Source organism: Anticarsia gemmatalis, chromosome Z (genome assembly GCF_050436995.1).
Source record: "Anticarsia gemmatalis isolate Benzon Research Colony breed Stoneville strain chromosome Z, ilAntGemm2 primary, whole genome shotgun sequence".
NCBI lineage: Eukaryota > Metazoa > Arthropoda > Insecta > Lepidoptera > Erebidae > Anticarsia > Anticarsia gemmatalis.
In genome coordinates this window covers 11,634,250-11,658,287 of record NC_134776.1, presented here as the reverse complement: position 1 = coordinate 11,658,287, position 24,038 = coordinate 11,634,250, and the positions used below count along the sequence as shown (strand labels likewise).

Genomic DNA, 24,038 nt, shown 5'->3' with positions numbered 1-24,038 from the left:
TTAAATTTTAACTTGACGCTCATTCCCATTTCAACTGTGGAAGTCACGGACGAATTACCTGTCGCGCCTTTCCTATTGAAACTCTAGTGTTGGACAAATATAACATTAGTTTCTACTTATTGTAATATAGATCTTAATTGAAGATACCTCGCCCTCTCTTAATTATTAGTCGTGTTAACAAAAATTCCTTTAATTGGAGTTCATAGTAGTTGTATCGTGACCCAACCTCCTAACAATTACTTTGATACTGATCTATATTATTTGTCGACGAGTCTTAATGGCTCTATTTATTTGAAGACGTCGGTGTGGTGAATAAAAGTGAATAATAAAATGAAATAGTTCATGTGACTGGAAAACGGGTGCAACTTTATTTTTAAGCAATGAGCCCCGTTTTCACGATTCAAAAAATAGGTCTGAATACCATGGGGTCGGTAAGTATTTTTTTCATTAATAACACTAGGATAGAGACATCTGCTTTTTAAATATTTCTATGTATTTAACACTTCTCTTCTATGATTTTATTGATTTATTTTATTCATTTTTTAACATTTAATTTAAATATTTGTTTTTTTTTGTGTTTTAACACCATGCTATTTACTAGTATCAAAATTATTGCCTCCGTCCAAAAATGGCATAATTTTGTTAAAGCTCTATTTAAATGCATTTCATAAAGTAAGCTTTTTAAAGGAGCAGACGTCCATTGAAAAATAACATAAAAGAGTAAATTCATTTTAATATTCCGGAAATTTCCGTAAATAATTTTATTTGAGTGCGTCTTCTTTGTGCAGCCAGTGAATAAAACGATGTCATATTCCAATCAATGTCTACTTTGAAGTTATTTATGTGAAGTATTCCATGAAATAAAATGATGTAGTCTCAATTCAGCTTCAATGAAACATGAAACAGATATTTATCACACACACGTATATTTCCTCGAAGTAGGAACGTAGGTTATAATAATTGCAACTATTTCAAGGATTTAATTTCTATTAATAAATGAGATACAGCTCGCAACAGTTCCTGGGAATTTATATTAAGTATTTCTGTATAAACAATAATTTTACAGTATTGCAGGAATTCAGGATTCCTACAAATACCTTCGCCCTCCAGTGTTTTAGTTGGAATTGTATAATCATTTAAAATATTAAATTAGTCTTGCTTTGAACATATTTGCTTTATGGTTTGTGCAACAATGTTATCACCACAAGAATGGCTCCAACCTGTATTCAATTCACACAATATATAATTTTTGAAAGACTACTTGAAGCATTCGCTTTCTAATTGAAATTAGTCTCTTTTAAATCGTAAGGGTAGGCGGTAAACAATTGTTACTTTAGAAGTTGGAAGTTTCCGTGTCTTTTTCAAAGCGTAAAACACGTTCCAATAATGGAATAAAAATAAATCGATTAATGTAAAATGTTGTAATGTCTTAAAGAAATTATTTTCTCAAGTAATTGATAGTAAAACCAGAGACCTAGCGAATTAACCTCCAAATGATGTATTTACTTGTCGTAGCAACACGGAGGGTGTAGAAGAAAGAGCGACCACTAATTATTGTGACGTTTAATGGCTTAAGGCACACAATTGAAACGTTCGTGTCTAGCATTCGTAGTTTGTTTCCTACACAACGTTATATTACAGTGTTTAATGATCTTGACACTGTTTAAATGCTGTAGTAAAATAGTAACAAGCACTTCAAAGAAATTAGTTGAATGTAGAGGTGAAAAATATTGATGAAACACCTAGTGTAATGTAGAAAGCCTGTCACTTTCCCAAAAAAAGAACTTAAAAAGTACTACTGCTACTTTTATCTTTTAGATATTCATTATTAGAAGTACCCACACAGGTATTATTAAAATATATTAATTAACTCTTATTTATCTGCTGCAGGTTTAAACCCAATATTTCATTGAAAACAATTTTTCATTTTTGCTCTTTCTATAATTTTCATGGAAAAGCAATTTATTAAAAAATGTTTTGCTATTCTACATTCTGTGAAAACGTGTTGTACAAAATATTCAAAGCTTTAATAATAGTGAAGTGGAAATTCACTAAAACTGTTGTGTGGATGCCTATTGTTAATAGCTGGAATATATCTATATAAATGATTTCCGATCATATTATTAAATTATTGCCAGAACGGAGGACAATGGACAAGTCCCAGCAAATACCGACCAATTCCATATAGGTACAGATGTATGGAATCCATACATAAATTCACCGTAGGTATAGGTGTCCTGTGCACAACTGCAGCCTACGCTTTATAGCCCCCTCACACGCTTACACTGTACAAACTCGCGTAGAGGGGCTTTTAGTTTTGATAATAATGAACATTATAATACTGTAGAACTTGTATACCTATGACATTGGAACCATTAATAGATAACTTTTAAATTAACTAAAATTAATGCCAAGGGATGAGGAATAATTAATATGTTAATGAGATTATGTCATAAAACAAGGTTACCTATAGCCTAATTCAATGACAAAACGTCGTTATGAAATCGCGAAGTATCTAGTTCTTCTGTCACATATTTTATATTTCCATCGTAACTATTGATTGGAATGTGTGATCAGTAAAACTACTTAAGTAGTTTTAAGTCACGTTTTAACGGGCTAAATCTGTATGATTATAATTATTGTGCTTACGAAACGTGACTTTTCAATTGTAATTTTTTTATTAGTGTTTATTGGGGAAAAGAAAACAGAATTAAATTAAATTAATTTAGGTTGGTTTCCAAGTATTTTTTATGAATTAGAATTTTTCTTCCAGATTGACGATGTTAAATTACAACTCAACACTTTTAATAAGAGGTATTAGTAGAGATAATAGATTAATAATGATAAATATTTTATGATAGCTTTAAAAACAGGTCTCTTTAAACCATATAAAAAAAATGGAAGCCGCATTCATGTTGGCAAATATGAAGGTGTACATTTATTTCTACGGGTTTTTACAAAAAATAAAATACGCGGTATATAGAAGTTTTGTAAATAGTTTCGGCAAACATTTTCAAACGTTTTTAACTTTGTCGCTCTAAAAAACAAAATGTCAAAGGCTTGTTGATAGTTTTATTTTATCAGGAATAAATATTTCTATGAACATGACGTATTTCAAATCCGTTATTTTTTAAAATCGACTATTGTGCTCCCTGTGGAATCTCCCTTTGACACATGTCGGCAGCTTACAGCGCCAATCCACAGCTTGTTTAATAAGCTTGTATGTCAAACTGTTAAACCAAAGCCTTGTCACCAGTTTCAAAGCCTTTAAATATTGGAAAGGACAAGTATTGAGTTATTGAATACAAATCAATTTCGCTCAGAACGGCTTTACTGTATGTGCTAATTGCAGAAATGTCGATTTACCTTTCGGGAGAAGTATATAATTAACCAAGTGCTCATTAAAAACTCAAATACTTATAGGCATCTATTTTTCTATTACTTATATATATATATATATATATATATATATATATATAACTTATGTAACTTGAAATCTAATCTCATTCAATATCCAAAATAATAATACTTACAATTTTCTTTACGGACGTTACTATAAAAATTCGAGTGCCTTTTATGTCTTGTTTTATGTTTGTAGAAATCCATTCAACGGCGCAATAGCTTTTAAAAGAGATGCTAAAATAATACTTACCTATTTTATGGCTTAATATGGACAGATTATTTAAAATTACTTTTCCGCAACCGTCAACGTCGAGGATAAAACTTTTCACAGTCGCTATGTGGAAATGTCGTTTTATTTATCAGTGTGAAATTATGAACGTTTATTATTTAGTTCCGCATATTTCTACATTTAAAAAGCAGTGATAGCCGAGTAGTATTATTTGGCACCTCCCTGGCTAGTGGTCGACTGTTCGAACCCGAGCTATGTATGTGTTTTATAAGTTATTAGCTCTTGCTTTTACAGTATAGGAAAACATCGTGATAAAAACCTTGCATGCCTAAAAATTGTTTGTCACATTTCTTAACCATGCAACAAAGTCCCCAACCCGCAATTAGCCAGTGTGGTGGACTCAAGGTCTATCCCCTCCTGCGTTTGGGAAAAGGCCCTTGCTTGAGAATCCAAGCCCGACAGTTAAAATTCAAAAATGTATCATCAGTGTAGGTCATAGTAACTTTTTTACTTCTTACATAGCATCGGCATTATAATGTGAACAGTAGCTTATTTTTTTTTATTCAAGCATCGTCATATTAAATTCATTTCGATATTGTTCGTATGGACACATTTCAGGCGAAATAAAACAAACAAATTTCAATGAAACGTGAATTTTGATACCGATAGTGATTAACGAACTGTCGAATTCCACTGACATTAACTGAAACTGAGTTGAAATTTAAATGTAAAATTTCAACTTTGCTTCAGTTAATGAAATGTGAATGAGTGAAATAGCGCGCATTTTCGTCAAAGGTAACGACCAAAATATTAATTAAACAGTTAGATGGAGCGTGTAACATTGGTACCTCTGACACTGACACATCGCTCGTTAATGAGCCTGTTATTAAACAAACAGCGTGAAGTCAATGGCTAAGTACATTGTTATGACCGATACAAACATCCATATCACTCGATTCTGATGTCATAATTGCGAGTGTTTGCATTTTAATTACCGTTTTACAGTAGAACAACCACATAGAAATTTTGCTTATGTAAGGATCTACAAATTAACTCGACTTTAGGCCCTAGCCACTAAGACAGATCATGGACTCAAAAAAAATTTAATAAATATTCTGTATGATATTATTAATGTTACAGGGATATTAGGTATTCAGTTACATATTACACTTATTTAAAATATTTCATCGTCGCTTGTCGGATATCGAGGTAGTACCTATAGATATTATCTGTCTAACTAACTTTGGTAAAAATCTGCTAAGTGCCTAAAATTTTTTTTATAATTCTAACTGCTGATATTCTTATGTAACGATTTAATGACCTTGTAATTTCAACAAAGTGAAACGAAAAAGAATCCAAAATAATTTCAATGACATGATACACATTGACAAAGGCTGATTTAAATTCATCGCTCATTCACTGACTGACACTTACCTATGGTATAACGACACTCATCGCGATGTAAGTCAGCAATACCTGCCCTACCCACTGTCAATATTAAGCAGCTCTTAATGTCATAAGGAAAGAAAATTCTCTTTAATGAGGAAGCTATATAATAAATTATTTTGTAATTGACAATACATAAGGTTATCTGCGACTACCAAACATATCAAGGTTTCGGCAAATATTTTTACGTATGAAGACCATTACGGGGTGTTAGGCAGATAGTTCTCTAAACAGATATAGGCATCTGGCGTAGACTGCTGCTGACACGTTGGTGCACTTGGTACCATTCAACTTTAGTCAGGAGTCAGCATTGCCGAGATATGATAGTCACTACATAGTATAAAACAAAGTCGCCCATTTTGTCTGTAGTCCCTTCGTATGCATAAAACTTTAAAACTACGCAACGGATTTTGATGCGGTTTTCACTAATAGAAAGAGTATTTTCTCCGACAGGTTTTTATATATAATTGAAATACATTGAAACTATATTAGCTGAGTTATAGCGATTTATGTCCAAGAAGTCAGAAAAAAAATCTAATTGAAGATTGCATTTGTGCGTGCGCCGCTTATACCGTTGGATACAAGTAAGAACAATGTATAGCAAAAACATTGGTCTTTATTAGTTCTACAAAAAAGTCCGCGATGACATATATCCAGCTTTTTTATTTAAGTCACAAAAACTACTTTTCTGTATTAAAAAAACATTTAATTCGTTGGGTGATGTTTAACTGGTGATATAACCAATAATACATATATCCTTATCAAAATAAGTAAGTTCATCATCACGAGCATTTAATTTAGATTATTTTTGCAGTTTACAGTGTGTTATTTAGACATATAGTTTAGGAGATATCACGATATTAGTATTGCGGCACGGTACGGGCCGGCCGCGGCGGCGGGGGCAGCGTCCCTATAAATAATTGCATTCATGCGCAATATTCGCCGTTATAATAACGCATTTCAGATCTCATATCATATTATAAAGCTGAAAGTTTGTTTGTTTGTTTGAATGCGCTAATCTCAGGAACTACTGGTCCCATTTGAAAAAGTCTTTCAGAGTTAGATAGCCCATTTATTGAGGAAGGCTATAGGCTATATTATTATAACATCACGCTATGACCAATACGAGCAAAGCAGCAGTAAAAAATGTTTCATAAACGGGGAAAATTTTCTCTTATGTGACGCAAGCGAAGTCGCGCGGGTCAGCTAGTTAAAAATAAAATAAAAACTTAAAATTTACCATTGTAATAGACCGGGCTTAACACTTAGCACATCATTTCAAAGGGTATGAACTGAAGAAGTGTTTAGGAAACTCTTCGTTTAGGATAGTTGAAGACCTAACTCAAACGAACTCTATAAAACTCTGTAAAATAATGGAAAAACGGGTCTTAAAGTTTTCTTACCAAATGCCTACATTAAATATTAATTTAAAAGGAGTAAATGAATGTTTAAAATATAGTTTTGATAGCAATTTTATGACTATAAACTGAAATATTTCTGAATCTTTCGTTGAATCGTATCAGTGTCGTAAATAAATCGTTTAGAAAACCGTATGCCTCACACCCTGTATATTTGTTTTGCGCTGATGTATTTTAAATTCATAAAAGTTTTCTGAGGATGTAAAAAACTGTATTACATTATGGTTTGTGATTAAAAAAACAAGCTTCTCGGAAGTAATAATATTTGTTGCAAATTACTTGCTTGCTCCCTATGTTCGGAAGCGCAATAACTCTTTATGAGTCTTGCCTTCTTTTACAAGCGCCCTCCACATTGCTGTCCTCAGGTACTTCCTTCCCTGTCATAAGGTATAAGTTTTCTTTGTAGTCAAACTGCTTAGGTACTTCAGTCAGAGTAATATCTAATGTCAAAATACTCGTATCATGCCCTTTTTGCAATATTAATTCAGTATTTTCATAGCACAAAAACTGTTAGCTCACTTTTCTATGCAATGAATTCCAAGCGTGATCTCTCCGTGCACACGCACATAAAAAGGTTGGTAAACGGATTTAGCGACAGCGCAGATATTAATGGACGTTCTAACTAATTGAATATCAGTTGTTTCTGTAGGTATAGATTCACTTTAAAGTTTGACGAGTTGTATGTACAGTCAGCACCAAAAGTCGATGAACAGAATCAACTTAACAAAACACCTGTTCACAATAAAATGCCATAAGTTATAGTCGCAACTAGGAAACAAAATAGCCTGTACACCAGAAATTTACAAAATTCGTTAAACACGAGTATTTCAAAAGTATCTGTACACTAGTATTCCTAAAGTTGCTGTACACCAACAATTCAAATGTCGCTGAACATCATTGTATCAAAAGTCACTAAGCAGCAGTAAAGACAAAATTATTAGTATATTTTGAACATTGCCGTGTGTTAATCTACTTTTGTCGCTTATGTTGTTCAGCTACTTTTGGGACAGTGCTTGCTTAACCTTAATAATGTATGTTAACACGTTAGTATCTATTTCAATACTTATTTACAAAACAATTATATTTTATTGTCAGTAATCATATTAATCTATAATATGAAACATAACATAAACATAACTCTAATGATCTACGAAGCGATTATAGTGACGGTACTTGTAATTTACTTTGCGCGAACCGTAAGAATACCTTACATTTAATTAATATTTCTGTTCATATGACTTGTGATAATTTTAGTCTAGCGTATTATTGTCGTAGTCTGAAGTAAACGAAACGTTGTGTATGTGCATAATTGTTTATTTATATTATTGATACATCTATACTAATATTATAAAGCTGAAGAGTTTGTTTGTTTTAGACTGAAACAGACCGATAGCTGCAGGCTACACTTCATTAATCTCAATCTGCTTACTCTACCCTGCATCTACATACTCGAAGTGGTCCTATTTGTAAGAAAGAACGTCGCTATGTTTGAGAGATTGAGTAGTCGAAGGCATAATTTAAAAATAAGGTTTCCACCTAACAAGACCGCAATATACAACAATAGTGTATTCTGTATGATACCGCGGATTTATAATCATTTACCAGCCTCAATACTGGAAACCTTAAATTTTAGTATTTTTAAAAATAAAGTTAAAAAATTACTGCTGGCAAAAGCATACTACACCGTCAGTGAATACCTAGGTGATAAGTTGACATGACCAAGATTTTATTAATTCAAATTGTATTTAATGGACATAATTGTTAATTATTAATATCTGTAATTATTATGACATTTTATATTCGTTTATTCCTCACTGACATTAGGTATTATTTTTTTTTTTTTGGTATTAATTTTAATTTAATGAATTTGTATTTATTTGAAATGTATAATTTTGCATGCTAAAAGCTGATTATGGTGATTCCTTATACTTGTAACATCTGATAACATGTACCAATATTCGCAAAATAAATGATTGAATTGAATTGAATTGAATTGTTTGTTTGTTTGTTTGTTTGAACGCGCTAATCTCGGGAACTACTGGTCCGATTTGAAAAATTCTTTCAGTGTTAGATAGCCCATTTATCGAGGAAGGCTATAGGCTATATATCATCACGCTACGACCAATAGGAGCAGAGTAACAGGGAAAAATGTTACAAAAACGGGGAAAATTTTGACCCATTCTCTCTTATGTGACGCAAGCGAAGTTGCGCAGGTCATCAATCGATAAATATCACAATAATGTCGTATAATGTGCATATTACGGAGTTGAAAAAATGTTGAATTCTGTGATGTTCATATCACAGAATTCAACATTTTTTCAACTCCCTTATGTGACCATTGTCATCCCAACGCCTAAGCCAAAAATGTTTAGCTATGATTAGACATAAACATATATATGCACCCATACTTATCAGTATGTGCTTAAATATTGATAAATGTTTGATTTAATAATAAAAATATAACACTGACTCGTCCTGGTAATTGATTCCTAGACTGTTTGATCGATTTTATGTAAAAATATCAAACAAATAAATGTAATTTATTATTGTTTTAAAATTAAAACTGTTTAATAGTTAAAATGTTTTAGAAATAATGCACACTTTATTTGTTTTCACTAATTACAACAATCTTAATACCTACTTACAATTATTATTAAAAATTGAAGCAAATATGATATAATATTATATGTTTTATTACTTACCGAAACACCTAATTCTGCAGCAATTTCTGATACATTGTATCCTTGTTCTTTCAAGAGAACAATTCTCTGACGTTCATGCTCCGTAATATGCACATTATACGGCATTATTGTGATATTTATCGATTGATGTATCAATGATATAAATAAACAATTATGCACATACACAACGTTTCGTTTACTTCAGACTACGACAATAATACGCTAGACTAAAATTATCACAAGTCATATGAACAGAAATATTAATTAAATGTAAGGTATTCTTACGGTTCGCGCAAAGTAAATTACAAGTACCGTCACTATAATCGCTTCGTAGATCATTAGAGTTATGTTTATGTTATGTTTCATATTATAGATTAATATGATTACTGACAATAAAATATAATTGTTTTGTAAATAAGTATTGAAATAGATACTAACGTGTTAACATACATTATTAAGGTTAAGCAAGCACTGTCCCAAAAGTAGCTGAACAACATAAGCGACAAAAGTAGATTAACACACGGCAATGTTCAAAATATACTAATAATTTTGTCTTTACTGCTGCTTAGTGACTTTTGATACAATGATGTTCAGCGACATTTGAATTGTTGGTGTACAGCAACTTTAGGAATACTAGTGTACAGATACTTTTGAAATACTCGTGTTTAACGAATTTTGTAAATTTCTGGTGTACAGGCTATTTTGTTTCCTAGTTGCGACTTTAACTTATGGCATTTTATTGTGAACAGGTGTTTTGTTAAGTTGATTCTGTTCATCGACTTTTGGTGCTGACTGTACTCGTAGTAATAGAATCAATAGGAACCTGCAGGGTGAACTCGTAGAACTAATGAAAGTTAATTTCATTTAGACAAAGGACTTATATTAGTTTTATGTATCTCTTTCCTGATCTACAAATGATTCTTCCTATTATGTAGTTTTAGTTGCTCTATTTTTAATTATACTAAAAGTAAGCGAATTCTATAGGCTGCTGGCGAAAGTAGTGTGCGGCGCAGCTGGATCGGGCGCCAGTTCTCCAGGCTGACTAGAAGCCTTCGATATCGCATCAGTGGAGAAGGTTCTTCCAAGACTCCAGACTGGTTTCTGGATAAATTCGCTGCTCAGACTTTTACAGATCCTGATGAGCCGCTGTACCAAGCGAAGAGATCTAAGCTGTTCTGTGGATTAAAACTCGCATTCGACCCAACCCTCCCAGCTCACTACCACGTACGTACTAGAAAATATATACACCAAATCCTGCGGTGGAAACATTTGATTGTAATCATTTATCTACTACTCCAGGATAATCATTTGTGATAAGTTTGATGTTACTGATATTTTATAGTGGTATACTGATTTGTCCTAATATTACCATATTATTTAATTAAGTTAAGTACATATAATTAATTTTAATTAAACACAAAAAGAGTTTATGTGTACATTTAGAAAGCTGTTTTATATTTCCAATGATTAGTATTAATATCGTAATCAAGTGTAAAGCTTGAAAAACAAAATGTCTGATCAATCAAAACAACACGTAATGAGGGTTGCTTTTGATATGAGTACGAAGCCATATCAAAGTTGATTGTGTTTGCCAATTTTATCTTCTATTAGGTGGTCACGTGAATCCAGACGTATAAAAAAATCATACCTTCATGATTTTAAAAATATTTACGTAACCATTTTATCTGAGGCAAACAGGATGTTTTAATATAAAGGTCAGCGGTCTTGAAAGCAAAAGAGGGGAGGCCTTTGCCCAGCAGTGGGACACATGAAGAAGAAGAAGAAAGAAGACGTATTTATTTAAGACGTATATCTAGGCTAGTTTATGTTAACCTAGATTGTAGAAACACTAAATTAATTTTCGGCTCTTACTCTTATTCTAAATGTGTGGTGAAATACGTTTTACTAATAATAAATACTAAAATAATTATTGTATTTCAGTGGCTGGCTGTAGTGTCATTGGCTATTCTCTACAACGTGGTGTTCGTTATCGGCCGAGCGGTGTTTTGGGAACTGGACAAGCGCGAAAACTTGTTATCTCTATGGTATGTGCTGGATTACCTGTGTGACGCCATTTATCTCGTCGACACCATCGTCCACGTTCACGAAGGTATGTAAACGTTTAAATAAACACCACATTACCTACTTTATGAAATATGTAACTAATTTTAACCTGGTACGTAATGACAAATAGCGATCAGATTGGGTGGTATTACTGGTATTTACTAATCAGATGCTGGTATATTTCGATAATGTCGGTTATCGAATTTGCTTAGCGAATGGTTTTGCAATAATTATTTGCTCGACTTCAAAAAAAAAGAGGAGTTTATGAATTCGTCCATATTTTTTAAATAATTAGTACCCGATAACTGTTTGGATGTTTTTTTTTTGTTATGAGCTGGTGCTTTTTGTGTGGTCCCCTCAAAATTGAATAAATATATAATCGTTTTTGAAATATCATTAAACATGCGTAACTTTGTTTACATAGATGATATGGCTATGTTTTATTTCAGAAAATTTAGCTTAGAAGTGGGTTTTTTATTTATAATAATATTTACATAGCGAATGTTTTCGGGGTTGCCTTTTTTTAAAAAAATGTCGATATGTTCTTGTTAACGTAGCAACACGAGTCAAATGTTTTGTATATATGTGTGCACAAGTTGAATCATTACGTGGGAAACCTGACATGGGTATGTATGTATATCGATCAGGATAGGGAGATACCATGAACCGAGAACTGAAACTGATGTACTGCCAGGTATCAGCTCTTCACTGCCAATACACATACGTTACCCATCTACCAGGTATTTTGATTGAAACGTCTGTCAAAGCGAGTCTGCATGGCGTAGTCAACGAACCAAATTGCCTTTGAAACCGGATATCTGTAAACGAAAATCATGGAATCTCTTGCACTTGAGCGCCTTGATCATCTTTTCAACAATAGATTTGTTTCAATAATAAAATCAACAAGTGACTTTGGGTAAACGCCATTTTTATAAGAACATTCTGCATTTCCTTCAAATGAAGTATGTGCACGATTTTTTATGAATATGTCATCTTTGATACAGAGTAATTGATAAGGTTCTTGAGATATTTCTTATTTCTTTTTTATATATTTTAGTTTAGTTTTAGCTTTGTTTCAATAATTTCAGTTCATATGCATTGTACATATTCTATTATCGACAATAATATAATTATTTGAAATGTGGGGAGAATTTATACTTAACTATGTCGTACTTGAACAATTTCTAAACTACAAATGTGATTATGTATATTTAGGAATAATTAAATGGATTTAATCGGAGTAGTCAAATTTTATGCCGAGTCGCATTATTTTATATCTTGAACTCATTTAGACTTGTGTTAGAAAAGGTAGTGTATTTTATTCATTGCAATACAAGGTTTCAGAGTCACCTACACACAGTATCCGCTACAGAACAAATATTTATGGCTCAATGAAAGCTATGTATGTGTGTAGAGGTACGCAGATCTTTGGCGCCGGCTGTTTATGCAGTCGCACTTTCCGTTGCTAGTGATACCAACGATTTTTGATCAAATTACATGTTAATGTTAGCAATTGTGAATGATCGAAACTTGAATTTAGTTACCAAATTATAGACAAATTGGTAGTTAGGTCTAGAAATGTTAGTGAATATTAAAAAAATATATATTTAACTTTGACGTCTAGTTTCGAGACACTATGATAATTCATTATATTATGTTAATAACTTCGGGTATCTGTGGCGATACTGAATAAGCACTCATGTAATACATAACTACGACCAAGTGCTTATGTAGGTGCTCTTTCTCGATCATGAAGACGTTTGAAGGAGCATTAAAACGATTAATATCACTTTGGACCATGTAAGTTACGAGTATTACTTTCGAGCGCGCCAGCAAATCAACAATTTGACACCCACACGCAGAGCCGCGCCTTGCGTCATCAAATTTAGCTAACGTGTGAACAAACATTCGACCCTGCCTAGTTGCTTTTTCCGCACAAATATTGCACTCCGCCTGTAGTGTGACACGATTCCACTTGTATTGTGATTGATTGATTATTCCTTCATGATAGAGAAGCATTAACTTTAATAATATTACAATATTTACATTTAATTATATATTTAGGCGTTATCAGTTCTAGGAATATCTAGAAATCTATAAAGCGCATGCAAGCCGTATTAACAAAATCACTGAAGGTATTCCTAGGCCAGCGGGCTTCATCATTTTCTTATTGCTCACAGGGTACCTCGAACAAGGTCTTATGGTCAAGGATTCCAGCATGCTAAGGAAACATTATTTGAAGTCCGTTTCTTGGCGTTATGATGTTATATCTTTACTACCTACGGACATCGCTTACTACTGGTGGAGGCCAGGATCCTGCAGTAACGTTAGTATTTTTCAATAATTAAGTAATGTATTACTTGATCTAAAGTACACCAAGATAAGTATTACAGCATGCATTGTCAGAAAACAAACAGTAAACGGAAAGTATTCCACAAAGACATTTCTTAACTTTGTTATTACCGAAGCGTCAATATTGGTTGTGTTTCAGGACAACTTGCCGTGCCCTGTTATTGTTCGACTAAATCGACTATTTCGCTTGCCTCGAATGTGGGAGTGGTTCGATCGTACCGAGACAGCGACTAGCTATCCGAACGCCTTTCGGATTTGTAAGGTACGTGATAACACAAAAATTATCATGTGTTCATATGAGTACCAGGCAGTTTTGTTTTCAACAATCTTTTACCAATTTACAGGTGGTCATGGCGATTCTTGTACTAATTCACTGGAATGCGTGCTTATATTTTGCTATAAGCTATGCGATTGGATTCGGAACCGACAGCTGGGTGTATAACATTACCGGCGGCCGAAACGAGACACTATCTCATCAGTACATCTACAGCTTTTATTGGTCAACTCTGACCCTCACGACTATTGGAGAAACACCTCAACCAGAGATAGATGCTGAATATCTCTTTGTTGTGGCAGACTTCCTGGCCGGCGTTTTGATTTTTGCCACAATCGTTGGAAATATAGGATCCATGATTTCCAACATGAATGTTGCCAGGGTGGAATTCCAAAATAAAATGGACGGCGTCAAACAATACATGGCTTTCCGGAAGGTCAGTGGAGAATTAGAAGCTAGAGTCATTCGTTGGTTTGCGTACACTTGGGCACAAAGTGGCGCTTTGGATGAAGAAAATGTATTGTCATCCCTGCCCGACAAATTGAAGGCAGAAATAGCAATTCGCGTTCATTTAGATACGCTGCGCCAAGTGCGCATATTCCAAGATTGCGAACCTGGTCTGTTGGAAGCACTAGTATTAAAACTAAAGTTACAAGTTTTTAGTCCAGGAGATTATATTTGCCGTAAAGGTGACGTTGGTAAAGAAATGTATATTGTCAAACGGGGCAGGCTACAGGTAGTGGCTGACGACGGTAAAACCGTGTTGGCCACTTTGAGTGCAGGCTCAGTTTTTGGGGAAGTTAGTGTCCTGGAAATAGCTGGTAATCGTACCGGTAACCGTAGGACTGCTAACGTGCGAGCTTTGGGGTATTCAGACTTGTTTTGTTTGGCTAAAAGGGACTTATGGGAAGCCCTTGCCGATTATCCGGATGCGAGAGCAACCTTAACCGAGCGCGGCTGTCAGTTATTAAGGAAGGTTTGTAAAAACTAAATGTCACCTTTACTGGTGACTATAATAATATTTTATAGCTACCTTGCATAAAATGCTGTATTAGATAAATATACCAATTTATATTCTTTCTTACCACAGGATGGCTTGCTTGATGAAACTGCTTACGAAAACGCCAAGAAGACTCATCAAACTATGGCAGACACGGTGCATGAGCTGGAGGAAAGTGTTGAGATGTTGAGTGCGCGTATGAAAGAACTCCTCAAGGAATATGGAGAACAACAGATTAGAACTATACAGCGAATTACTAATATTGAAAATAGGTTAGTTATTAATAGTAAAATTGAAATATTGGCTTGCGCTACAGCGATTACTTGCATTGCGATTGATCTTGGTTAAGAAGAATGTGCATTTGTGCCCAATTATACCCAACTATTTTGTCTTCAGATTACACATGCGGTCAGCTGCACGTGCGGAAAAAGCTCAAGAATCTGCTTCTGGTGATACTAAAATGGCTACAGATCTGAGGAATGACATAGTCCGAGCTGGTGATGCGTCCGGTTACACCGAGTTTCCAATGATAGCGGCCCCCAACACGGCGACCCAGCTGTACCCGTACGTGCCGACTCACCCCAAGCCGCCGGCGCGAGAGCGCGGACACTCGCTGAGCGTGGAGCGCTCCCCCAGCCTAGTGAAGCGCGCACCGGAGCCGCGCAGCAAATCCCTTCGTTTGAAGGATAAAATGACACCAAAGTAAATTATGACAATATATATGAATTGGAGGAAGAGACTTATTTAGATGGCTTATAGTCAAATCTATAAACATACCAAATTTAAACCCTGGGTTTATAAAATTCAAAATTTTGAAAAAAAATATTTTTGATACCACAAGAGGGTTTTTATAAACTTAATTGGCATTATAAAAAAAATATCATTATAGGCAAAATTTAAATTGGAAAAATTGTGGTAAAAATAAACATAACATTTTAAAAACAACATGATTCGGACAAAGTTTCATCAAATATTGTATAATTATATCATAACAGAATTTCACAATTAAAATATCTACAACACTCGTCGTTGACAAAGTCTCTTACATCTACACATTCACAGAGTGGATATTGATAACTCCTCCATTTTAAATCTACTTTCGGCAAAACAATTGGTCAATATGATTAGGCTTTAAAAGAATGAAAACCCAGGACTATTTATTTATATATATATCGGCAATACTACAGTAGTTTCATTATAATGTAATCGTAATGATATTAATGATAAGATGTAGCATTTTTGATTCTACTCGTAACTGTCAATTTTCTTGTTTCAATTGCATATTTATCATGACAGGGAGATAGAACCCAAGTTATTACTTAATACAGTCAGCTTAACAAGGACATTGTGTTGAAATCTCATCATATAAAATAACCGTTTTCTAATGTAATCTACCTATGTCATAGTTATTGAATAATTCAGAAGTAATCATAATCTAGTATACATCTCAGTAATCTACATATTATAAATGTCACAATTTTAATGATATTCTCTAATAATACATACAAATAAGTAATTATTCAGCTCTTAGACCATTAAGTCCGTAGCGGAATCTTGAGGCACTCAAAACAAAACAGTGTAACAACAAATGCAAACAGATATTATGGTTAAACAGATAGGAAGCGTTGGTCAGTAGGTGTTAGGTGCAGTTGTATCTCTCTCGAAACAGCGAGCATGACATTCATAGCGTCATGTCAAGTATCTCGCTGCATCATGTCATCTTGCACCTAACATAATGTTGCCTGTGACCGACCTTCCGTTACCAAACGAGTATTGAGTGCGTAGCAATGTAGTAAATAATATTTATTGATCCGTGTCGTGGTAGTATTAGTTTAGTGTACTGCCAAAAGTTTCAAACGGGGCTAAGGCATCAAGTAGTTTTATCATAACAATTGATTAACCGATTCGAGTGCCTCTCGAATGATATCATGATATTAGCCTAGATTTATGAATTTATCAATTTCCTCGTACATGTATTCAAATAAATAAAATGATCAAAATAATATTCATGTTTTAGTCATAAGTTTCGAATATGAAATAAATTATCTTTTAAGAAAATTGATTATTTTTATGTTTTCATCAGGCCAGCCTAATGATATTATAAAAACTTAGTTTAAGTGGCATTGTGTAATTAAACGTGTATGTTTGTATATTCGGTTCGTTTATCAAATCAATTTTGGCGATGTGATATATTTTGTAAATATGTTTTCTTAAGTACTTGTTTCAACAATGTCCATGTATGATTTTGGTTAATAAATAAATATTAAACAACTAATGTTGTTTCATTTCAAAACCATGTTTGATTTTACCTTTTTTATTTACTGCATCTACTGAAGTATCGTAATGAGATTTCTTAAAAACATCTATTAACACGTATATTTTCACAATAATTGTACACTATAATAAAATTCTTATTTTTGTGTTGTTAATACATACAATGACATCATACATAATATTATAAAGCGACAATCGCCACAGACATTTTTACAATCTATCCAAGAAAATGTCCAAACATGTGCATTAAATTTCACTAAAACTAAATGCACGTGTGATTTATACATTGAACACTACACCAAGATATTTATTAAAGTCAATAAGATCCATATAATTCACGCATAGTACTTAAGATATTCTAGTCTTGTGCTTCCCTCCGACTTTGGCCATTTACATGAAACATTTGGAATACGGTGCCGCGTTGGATACGAGACTTGATGATGCTTCCTCTTTCACGCCAACTGCAAGAAATATACGAATTTTAAATACTTACTACAACACGCCACACAATAACATAATACACAGATAGCTATTATCAAAATATAAAAAATATAGAGTGTTACCAAAATGCGTTGCATTGATTTGGCACTATCGCATTTGTTTCATATCTGATTAAGAGATAGCAGGCATAGTAATATTATATTGATGTAGTTATAATTTTTTGAATCAATTGGAAGCAGTAAAATATAGGTACTTTATAAAAATCATTGCTTTTAATTTGAGTCTCAAACCTTTTGTATTCTGGAGCATAATAACAACTGTCTACCAACTGTTTTTAAAAGATTCATTCACTCACTTTAAAGGTGATCCTTTAAAGTCGTTTTCGATGCCTTATATAACGTTTACTTACTGAAGACGAGCATTGTCTAACAGTATTGCTTCGCATTTAACCCATGCATGGGTAGAAATTGTTGCCGAAATCAATTAATGATGTATTAAAGATAGCCATCTATCTGTATTCGTTGGTATCAATATTGACAGAACATGGAAAATTATCGTGATTCGTTAGCATTTTATTTATATATAATAATTTCTGCTTCAAAAGATATCTGCCAATAGACTGTTTAAGAAACGTATAGTTTAATTGTCTTTTAATAGGTAAACGAAAACGGATCTCAAATGGGCATAACCACAAAATGAAATTACAGAGAAGAAATAACCATGACTCATTAAACCAAATCTTTTTCATTGTAGCCGTAACATGAATATGAGGCAGCAGAATATGAGGTAAGTTAGGAAAAACAGCGCCAAGAATAAATATTATAGATGCGCACAGGTTGATCAGAAAACTTATTTCAAAGTAAAGCTCTTTCGTCCATTTTAAAAGAAACGCTTTGAAATCCATTAACGGTTCAACAAGCGTCGCGTCGTGAGCCGAGCTACAGGTTGCAGCTGATATAACGACCTACTGTCGGTACGGAGTGTAAGTATACAACTATTGGAGCACGCTGAAAACTTCTTCACGTTCAATTTGATTCAATGCCAAGTTACGTTTTAAGTGTCTATTATCTGTCGGATTTTACAGATTGCAACAGTTTTACTATAGGAGTACTACCTTTTTTTTGTCTGGTAGATTATTGGAAACCTAAGAAGTATCCCCCTATCTTAGAATTTATCTCTTTTTACGTTAACAAAAAATATATTGATATAATTTAGTACTTAATTCAATTGTCACTTGTTGACGCCTTTTATAAGTAGGGACATAGTTCGTAATTAGCCCCTTCTTCTTAACTTTTTATTTGTAAAAGGAAAACCTCGAGCTTAGTTTGTTTTGACTGATTCGCAAGTTTACCAGGCGAATTTTTGCTACCTTATACCTTTTTCATACCCTTATGGCATGCAGTACCCCACTACAAAGAGTTTAACAAAATATTATTTTTTGATATAGTTCGAGCCTTACTAAATTAATTAGCATATCCCGCGTTGGTTGGTAAAAACATGTACCTACTATTTCTGAATGCGTTGAAATTTCAAATGTTCTATTTGAGATAGTTTGTCTTACTTGACCGTTATATACAAAATAACGAGGTGTTAACTTCACTTTCGGCTTTAAATGCTTTTAGAACATAATCAGTCGTTCAGTCGGCTCTTATCAAGCGTACACACATAGAAATAGACAGAGTACAGACATTGGAAACAGACTAGATGTGTGTTGTTTACCATCGGGCCAAAACGAGAAGCGGGCGCTGGTTGCATCTGATGAAGTTACAGCCTCGTGGCGACGCGTTGGTGAAAAACTGCTTGTTGGCACGTAGCTTGTATTTGGACTTGGCGATCCACCTGTCGTAACGTAGATCCTTTTATAATAAATCATTCTTGCCGATATAATAACTTAATAAATATTGCAAAGTAAGAATAAGCTTAGAATTCATTGTTACGCTATCAAAGAGATTATTAAGCAGCAACTGCTCTATGTTATGAAAAACCGTATTATTTTTGAATTTACAATGCAAAATTTAAATTAACTATATAAACACTAAAATCATGCATCTATTCTCCGCTAAATCCATGCCAATATATTTAATATGATATGGTCCCACTACTAGGTCATGTATTGTTAACTCGTATTTATCTGAAAAAGATTTCGTACCGGAAAATACTTTTCAGTATTCTTAAGAATTGGAACTATAACAAAACGAGTAGGTAGGAGTGAGTGAGAACATTTCATAAAAGATTAGTCTCAATCAAAACATGATCGAATGTATGTCATCCAATCATAATTACGAGTATAATGGGAACCTTTTTTATAGATAACTCATTGAAATTGGCTCGTTAGGGAGCAAAAATATTTTCCTGTTTGTATATTAATATCATCAAAAGAATCGTGTCGTGTACAGTTGTTAAGCAATAATATAGGAGTTTACACTGTGTATGTCTATGAGAGCAATTACTTGACTAGTCCTCCAAGTAATTTAAGATTCAGACGATTTTCATGGGAAGGGGAGTCTTTCAAACAGTAAATAAAGGTCATAGATAAGCTCATCTCGTGGTTCGAATTTATTACTAGGGGTAAATAATATAATACATTGCGTATCGGCGAGCGCCGCTTGTGGTCATTCAGTCAGTATCACAAGCATAGTCGTCAGTCAACAACAGTTGCTACCCTACACTTGCTCTACTCCGCTCGAAAAATAAATGTCTCCTTGAATAAGCCCAGTAGGAACCAGGTATTTACTTAGCTTAATTTAGTTAGACTAGATTCCGACTTCAAACTGGGTCAGTCAGGTCCCGTAATTGAGGTTAATGCAATTGTGAAAAGAAATCCTGAAAATATTGCTTACTACAAAAATGCACAAGTGCTTAGAATAATCATAAGATCACAATATGCCCATGGACCTAAGCCTTGTAATATAATACCAATGGTTTTCGATGACATGCTTCTAAAGCCTTTTTTATGAAAGGCCTAAAATATTGATAGAGCACAGGTAATTGAACAGTATTGTTTTGTCTAAGTATATAAATCTTGCAATTATATTTAAGATAAAGTATCTTAAATATAGATACTAGAAAACAGGTACCTACATTTTCATAATAATATATCTACTGTGTGTCAGTCGTAACGTCCCTAATGGCGAAAGACGTAAGTCTACTTTTCACAGTTGACAGGTTGTAGTCCGGTTTGCTGTGTTAGTCTAGCTTATAAGGATAATATTTAGTTTGTAATGCCATCTAGGTAGCCAACGCAGTTTTGTATCAATCTAGTGGAGGGCTCCTTTTTAATCGGCTATGAAAAAGGCTATGTCGGCCTCATAGGGAAACTCAAATTATGGTACAGCAAAATCTAAAAAAACACTAATTTCCTAACTGAAAACTCAAACGTCGTGAAAAAAAGAGAAAAATAAATTTAAGGGCGTCTTTACATACGACTATCTTCACCAGTATTCAGATAGGTAGGTATGTATGTAATACAAAACATGAAGGTAAACGAGGTAGTTCATCATTCTTAAGGCTTATAAACTTATGGGTGAAATATGAGTACACTGCGGTGACTCTACCACTTAAGGAGTATTATTTCATAACTCATAAGTTTTTGATACGACAAATAAATACAAAAATTATATACTTAATGTTTAGAATTTATTTTTCTATCATCCATACACATATGGGATGAATATAATAGAGATAAGGTAACTTATAAATGTACAACTGAACTTTATCAAATGATGTAAAATAGAACTTAGACAAGAGGTACTTGATATCGAAATAGTACCAAATGACAGACTACTGCCATCTATGTATCAAAGGGTAGCACTAAAAGGACGGGCACTTGTTGCATATACTCGGAACAATAAAGTTTCCGTAGAGGTCGCTTTTGACAGATCGGTTATACAGCGTTTCAATTTATCAAATGAAGATGGAACCACTGTGAATCTTCTGAATAAAAATTATGGGTAAATCTGTGAAAATGTAAAGACCTACTAGTTTAAGAATTAATAAAGTAATATGGGTGAGGATAAGTCATGTAAACCTGAACCTAATTACCAAGAAATGGATATTGAAGCAGTTAAAAAAAAAATATTCTACAGTCATATGGGCTAGTTATAGGTACGGGTTACGAATAAGCGTCAGATAACCTATCTGCGAGTAAAGTGATGTAGATACTCCATTTGATAAACTATTTGATTCTTAAAAGTCGTATAATTAGAGCTAAGTCTCAAGTTAAGCCAGTATTATTGTTTAAACAGTTTCCACTATACTTTAGTAAGTATTGAATTCATTACCGTGGTCATTCGGAGAGATATTAATCGGGTTATGGTGTTACACGGATAATCCTATGCAAACCGATTCGTTTGACGAATCATTGTTTAGGCTTACATATTATCATGTTCTTTATACGTAGGTATAGGTAGAAAGGACTAACGTGTTACCTGTTATCAACTACGTATATTTTAAACTTGGTCTGCTGATATACTTTGCTAGGTTTTTATTAGGGTTCCGTACCCAAAAATAAAAACTGGACCATATGACTAAGACTTCGCAAACGTGATTGTTTTATACGTTACGTTACGATATAAATCATATGTTTATTAATTATAAATTTACTTTAAAGATATGGATGGTGCGGAACCCTTTGTGTGCGAATCCGACTAGCACTTGACTGGATAATTAGTGAATTCGGTTAGTACTAAGTCATGACATTTGTAGTGCGACTCTATATCGACGCATGATCAATTATTTTATCCACCACATTGTCCACATTGTAAATCTCTTGGCGATCGAAAAGAGTAGCCGTGTGTTTTTTGCCAGCTTTTCCCATAAGGCTCTACCCCCATTCCGAGCTAGTGGTAGAATCAGTTATTGTTACGACTATCATAAGTGTCACATATTTGACCTAAATGAGTAAATGGCTTGCATTTGATTTGAATTTAATTTCGATCATTGACTATCGATAAATGTATTAAAATCTTATTAGGGCCTCCAGCGGTTGCCGTAAATTGCCGTAGGAATTATTTTTGCAGTAAATTTGAAACGTCAATCTCTCGTTATTCGTTGGAACCGAATGTAGAGAATTGCGCTACTGTTTGTATTTTGGAGTATCCTATCAAATTACAGGACACCACTAGCTAACTGGTAAACGGTTGGTTTTGAAAACGAAGATTCCCTTAACTTTTATTCACGGTATTCATTGGTTTAAATATTCTCAAGGATATAAATTCTTAATAGCGGGTACTTACTCAGTTACAATATATGGTGCGTACACATTATACAACATTATACCTCTTATTCACAAAAATATATGAAGTTATGAAAGGCTAATAAAGAGTTTTGTTTCTTTCACTCCTTAGCGAAATTAAAAAGAGAAAACATATTATGTTTAACTAAAATATATAAATTAAGAGGGATAGTATATAACATTCCAATATATTATGATTAAATGCATGTCATGTTATATAGAGTGTACGCGCCATAAGAACTGCTCATAGCTCAAATAAACGAAGATTTGTGTTCATTAATTAGTTAAAACCAAAGCAAACAAAAATACATATTATTCTGTTTTTATTATTAATCATTTCAAATCTACATGTGCCGAATTACGAAATTCTTTCATCGATTTTCTACAACTTAAGTGAATTTATTGACAATTTCTAAAACGGACCTATGAACTCAAACAAGCACCAAACCACAACAAATTAGTTTAAAAGAAACGATACTTTTTTTTCTAAAATGGGTTCATTCTGTCAGTCTTGTCTAAGTGTTTTTCAGTCGGTACACAGTAACCATTTTCATTTTTAAACAGTTTGAAATCACAAATTGAGCGTCATGTATGCAAGAACTTAATGTCTCAATGTGGGTTGGTTCCTATTTACGTAAATAGGTCCAAACGTAAGGTAGAAAAAAGGGATATCTATCGTAGTTTTACAAATAAATAAGGCTTGCTACACTCATATTCGGTTAGGCATTAATCGGCCTATCCGACGGCAATACCGAATATGTGTAGATGGACGCAATCGGCACAAGCCGAAGAAGAGAGTCGAGTCGGTTTTGTTCTTCGATAAATATTGCCGAATCGAACATGTATGTAGCAAGCTTAATACATCGTGCTTAAAAAAGGTCACTATGTTTAGTAGTAAACTAGTAGGTACTATAAATATTATTACTAATATGTGGGGCTATACCTTCAGGCCAGAAGGGGAACCGAGTGACTGCAGCGTCTGAGGACGTGACGATATCATGGTGTCTGTTTGGTGAGAAGCCCCCGGCAGACGGGGCGTAGCCTGGCCCAGGGCTAGGAGATCCATCTGTAAGGGAAGATGATGATGAACAATATTTTCCGTATTTCCCTTCTGAATATTGTAGGCCAGTTTCACAAATTATGAATAAAAGTCAGTTAAGCTATCTGCTGGATAAAGTGACAGGAAATTTGTAGACAGCTATGAAATGTCCATCTGATACATAT

At 33.7% G+C, this 24,038-nt stretch overlaps 2 protein-coding genes across 9 annotated transcripts in view; one reads left to right on the top strand and one right to left on the bottom strand.

The window, feature by feature from the left end:
* The window catches only part of LOC142986383 (cyclic nucleotide-gated cation channel subunit A-like), a 50,250-nt gene extending 33,109 nt beyond the window's left edge, over positions 1-17,141 (top strand). The window contains exons 1-8 of one of the 3 annotated variants that reach the window (XM_076134860.1): positions 53-431; positions 10,161-10,400; positions 11,118-11,286; positions 13,421-13,566; positions 13,732-13,854; positions 13,937-14,842; positions 14,957-15,138; positions 15,263-17,141. In XM_076134860.1, coding sequence (XP_075990975.1) covers positions 381-431; positions 10,161-10,400; positions 11,118-11,286; positions 13,421-13,566; positions 13,732-13,854; positions 13,937-14,842; positions 14,957-15,138; positions 15,263-15,572 — 2,127 coding nt within the window. In that variant the 5' untranslated portion in view covers positions 53-380 and the 3' untranslated portion in view covers positions 15,573-17,141. Of the gene's footprint in view, positions 1-52; positions 432-10,160; positions 10,401-11,117; positions 11,287-13,420; positions 13,567-13,731; positions 13,855-13,936; positions 14,843-14,956; positions 15,139-15,262 lie in introns of those variants that run through there. The other 2 variants (XM_076134861.1, XM_076134859.1) reach the window with 2 other exon arrangements.
* Positions 15,816-24,038, bottom strand: part of LOC142986385 (uncharacterized) — a 48,712-nt gene continuing 40,489 nt past the window's right edge. For 5 of the 6 annotated variants that reach the window (XM_076134865.1, XM_076134862.1, XM_076134864.1 and 2 more), the window contains 3 exons: positions 23,758-23,880; positions 19,301-19,420; positions 15,816-17,601 (listed from right to left, as the gene is read on the bottom strand). In XM_076134865.1, coding sequence (XP_075990980.1) covers positions 17,531-17,601; positions 19,301-19,420; positions 23,758-23,880 — 314 coding nt within the window. In that variant the 3' untranslated portion in view covers positions 15,816-17,530. The remainder of the gene's footprint in view (positions 17,602-19,300; positions 19,421-23,757; positions 23,881-24,038) is intronic. The other variant, XM_076134868.1, reaches the window with a different exon arrangement.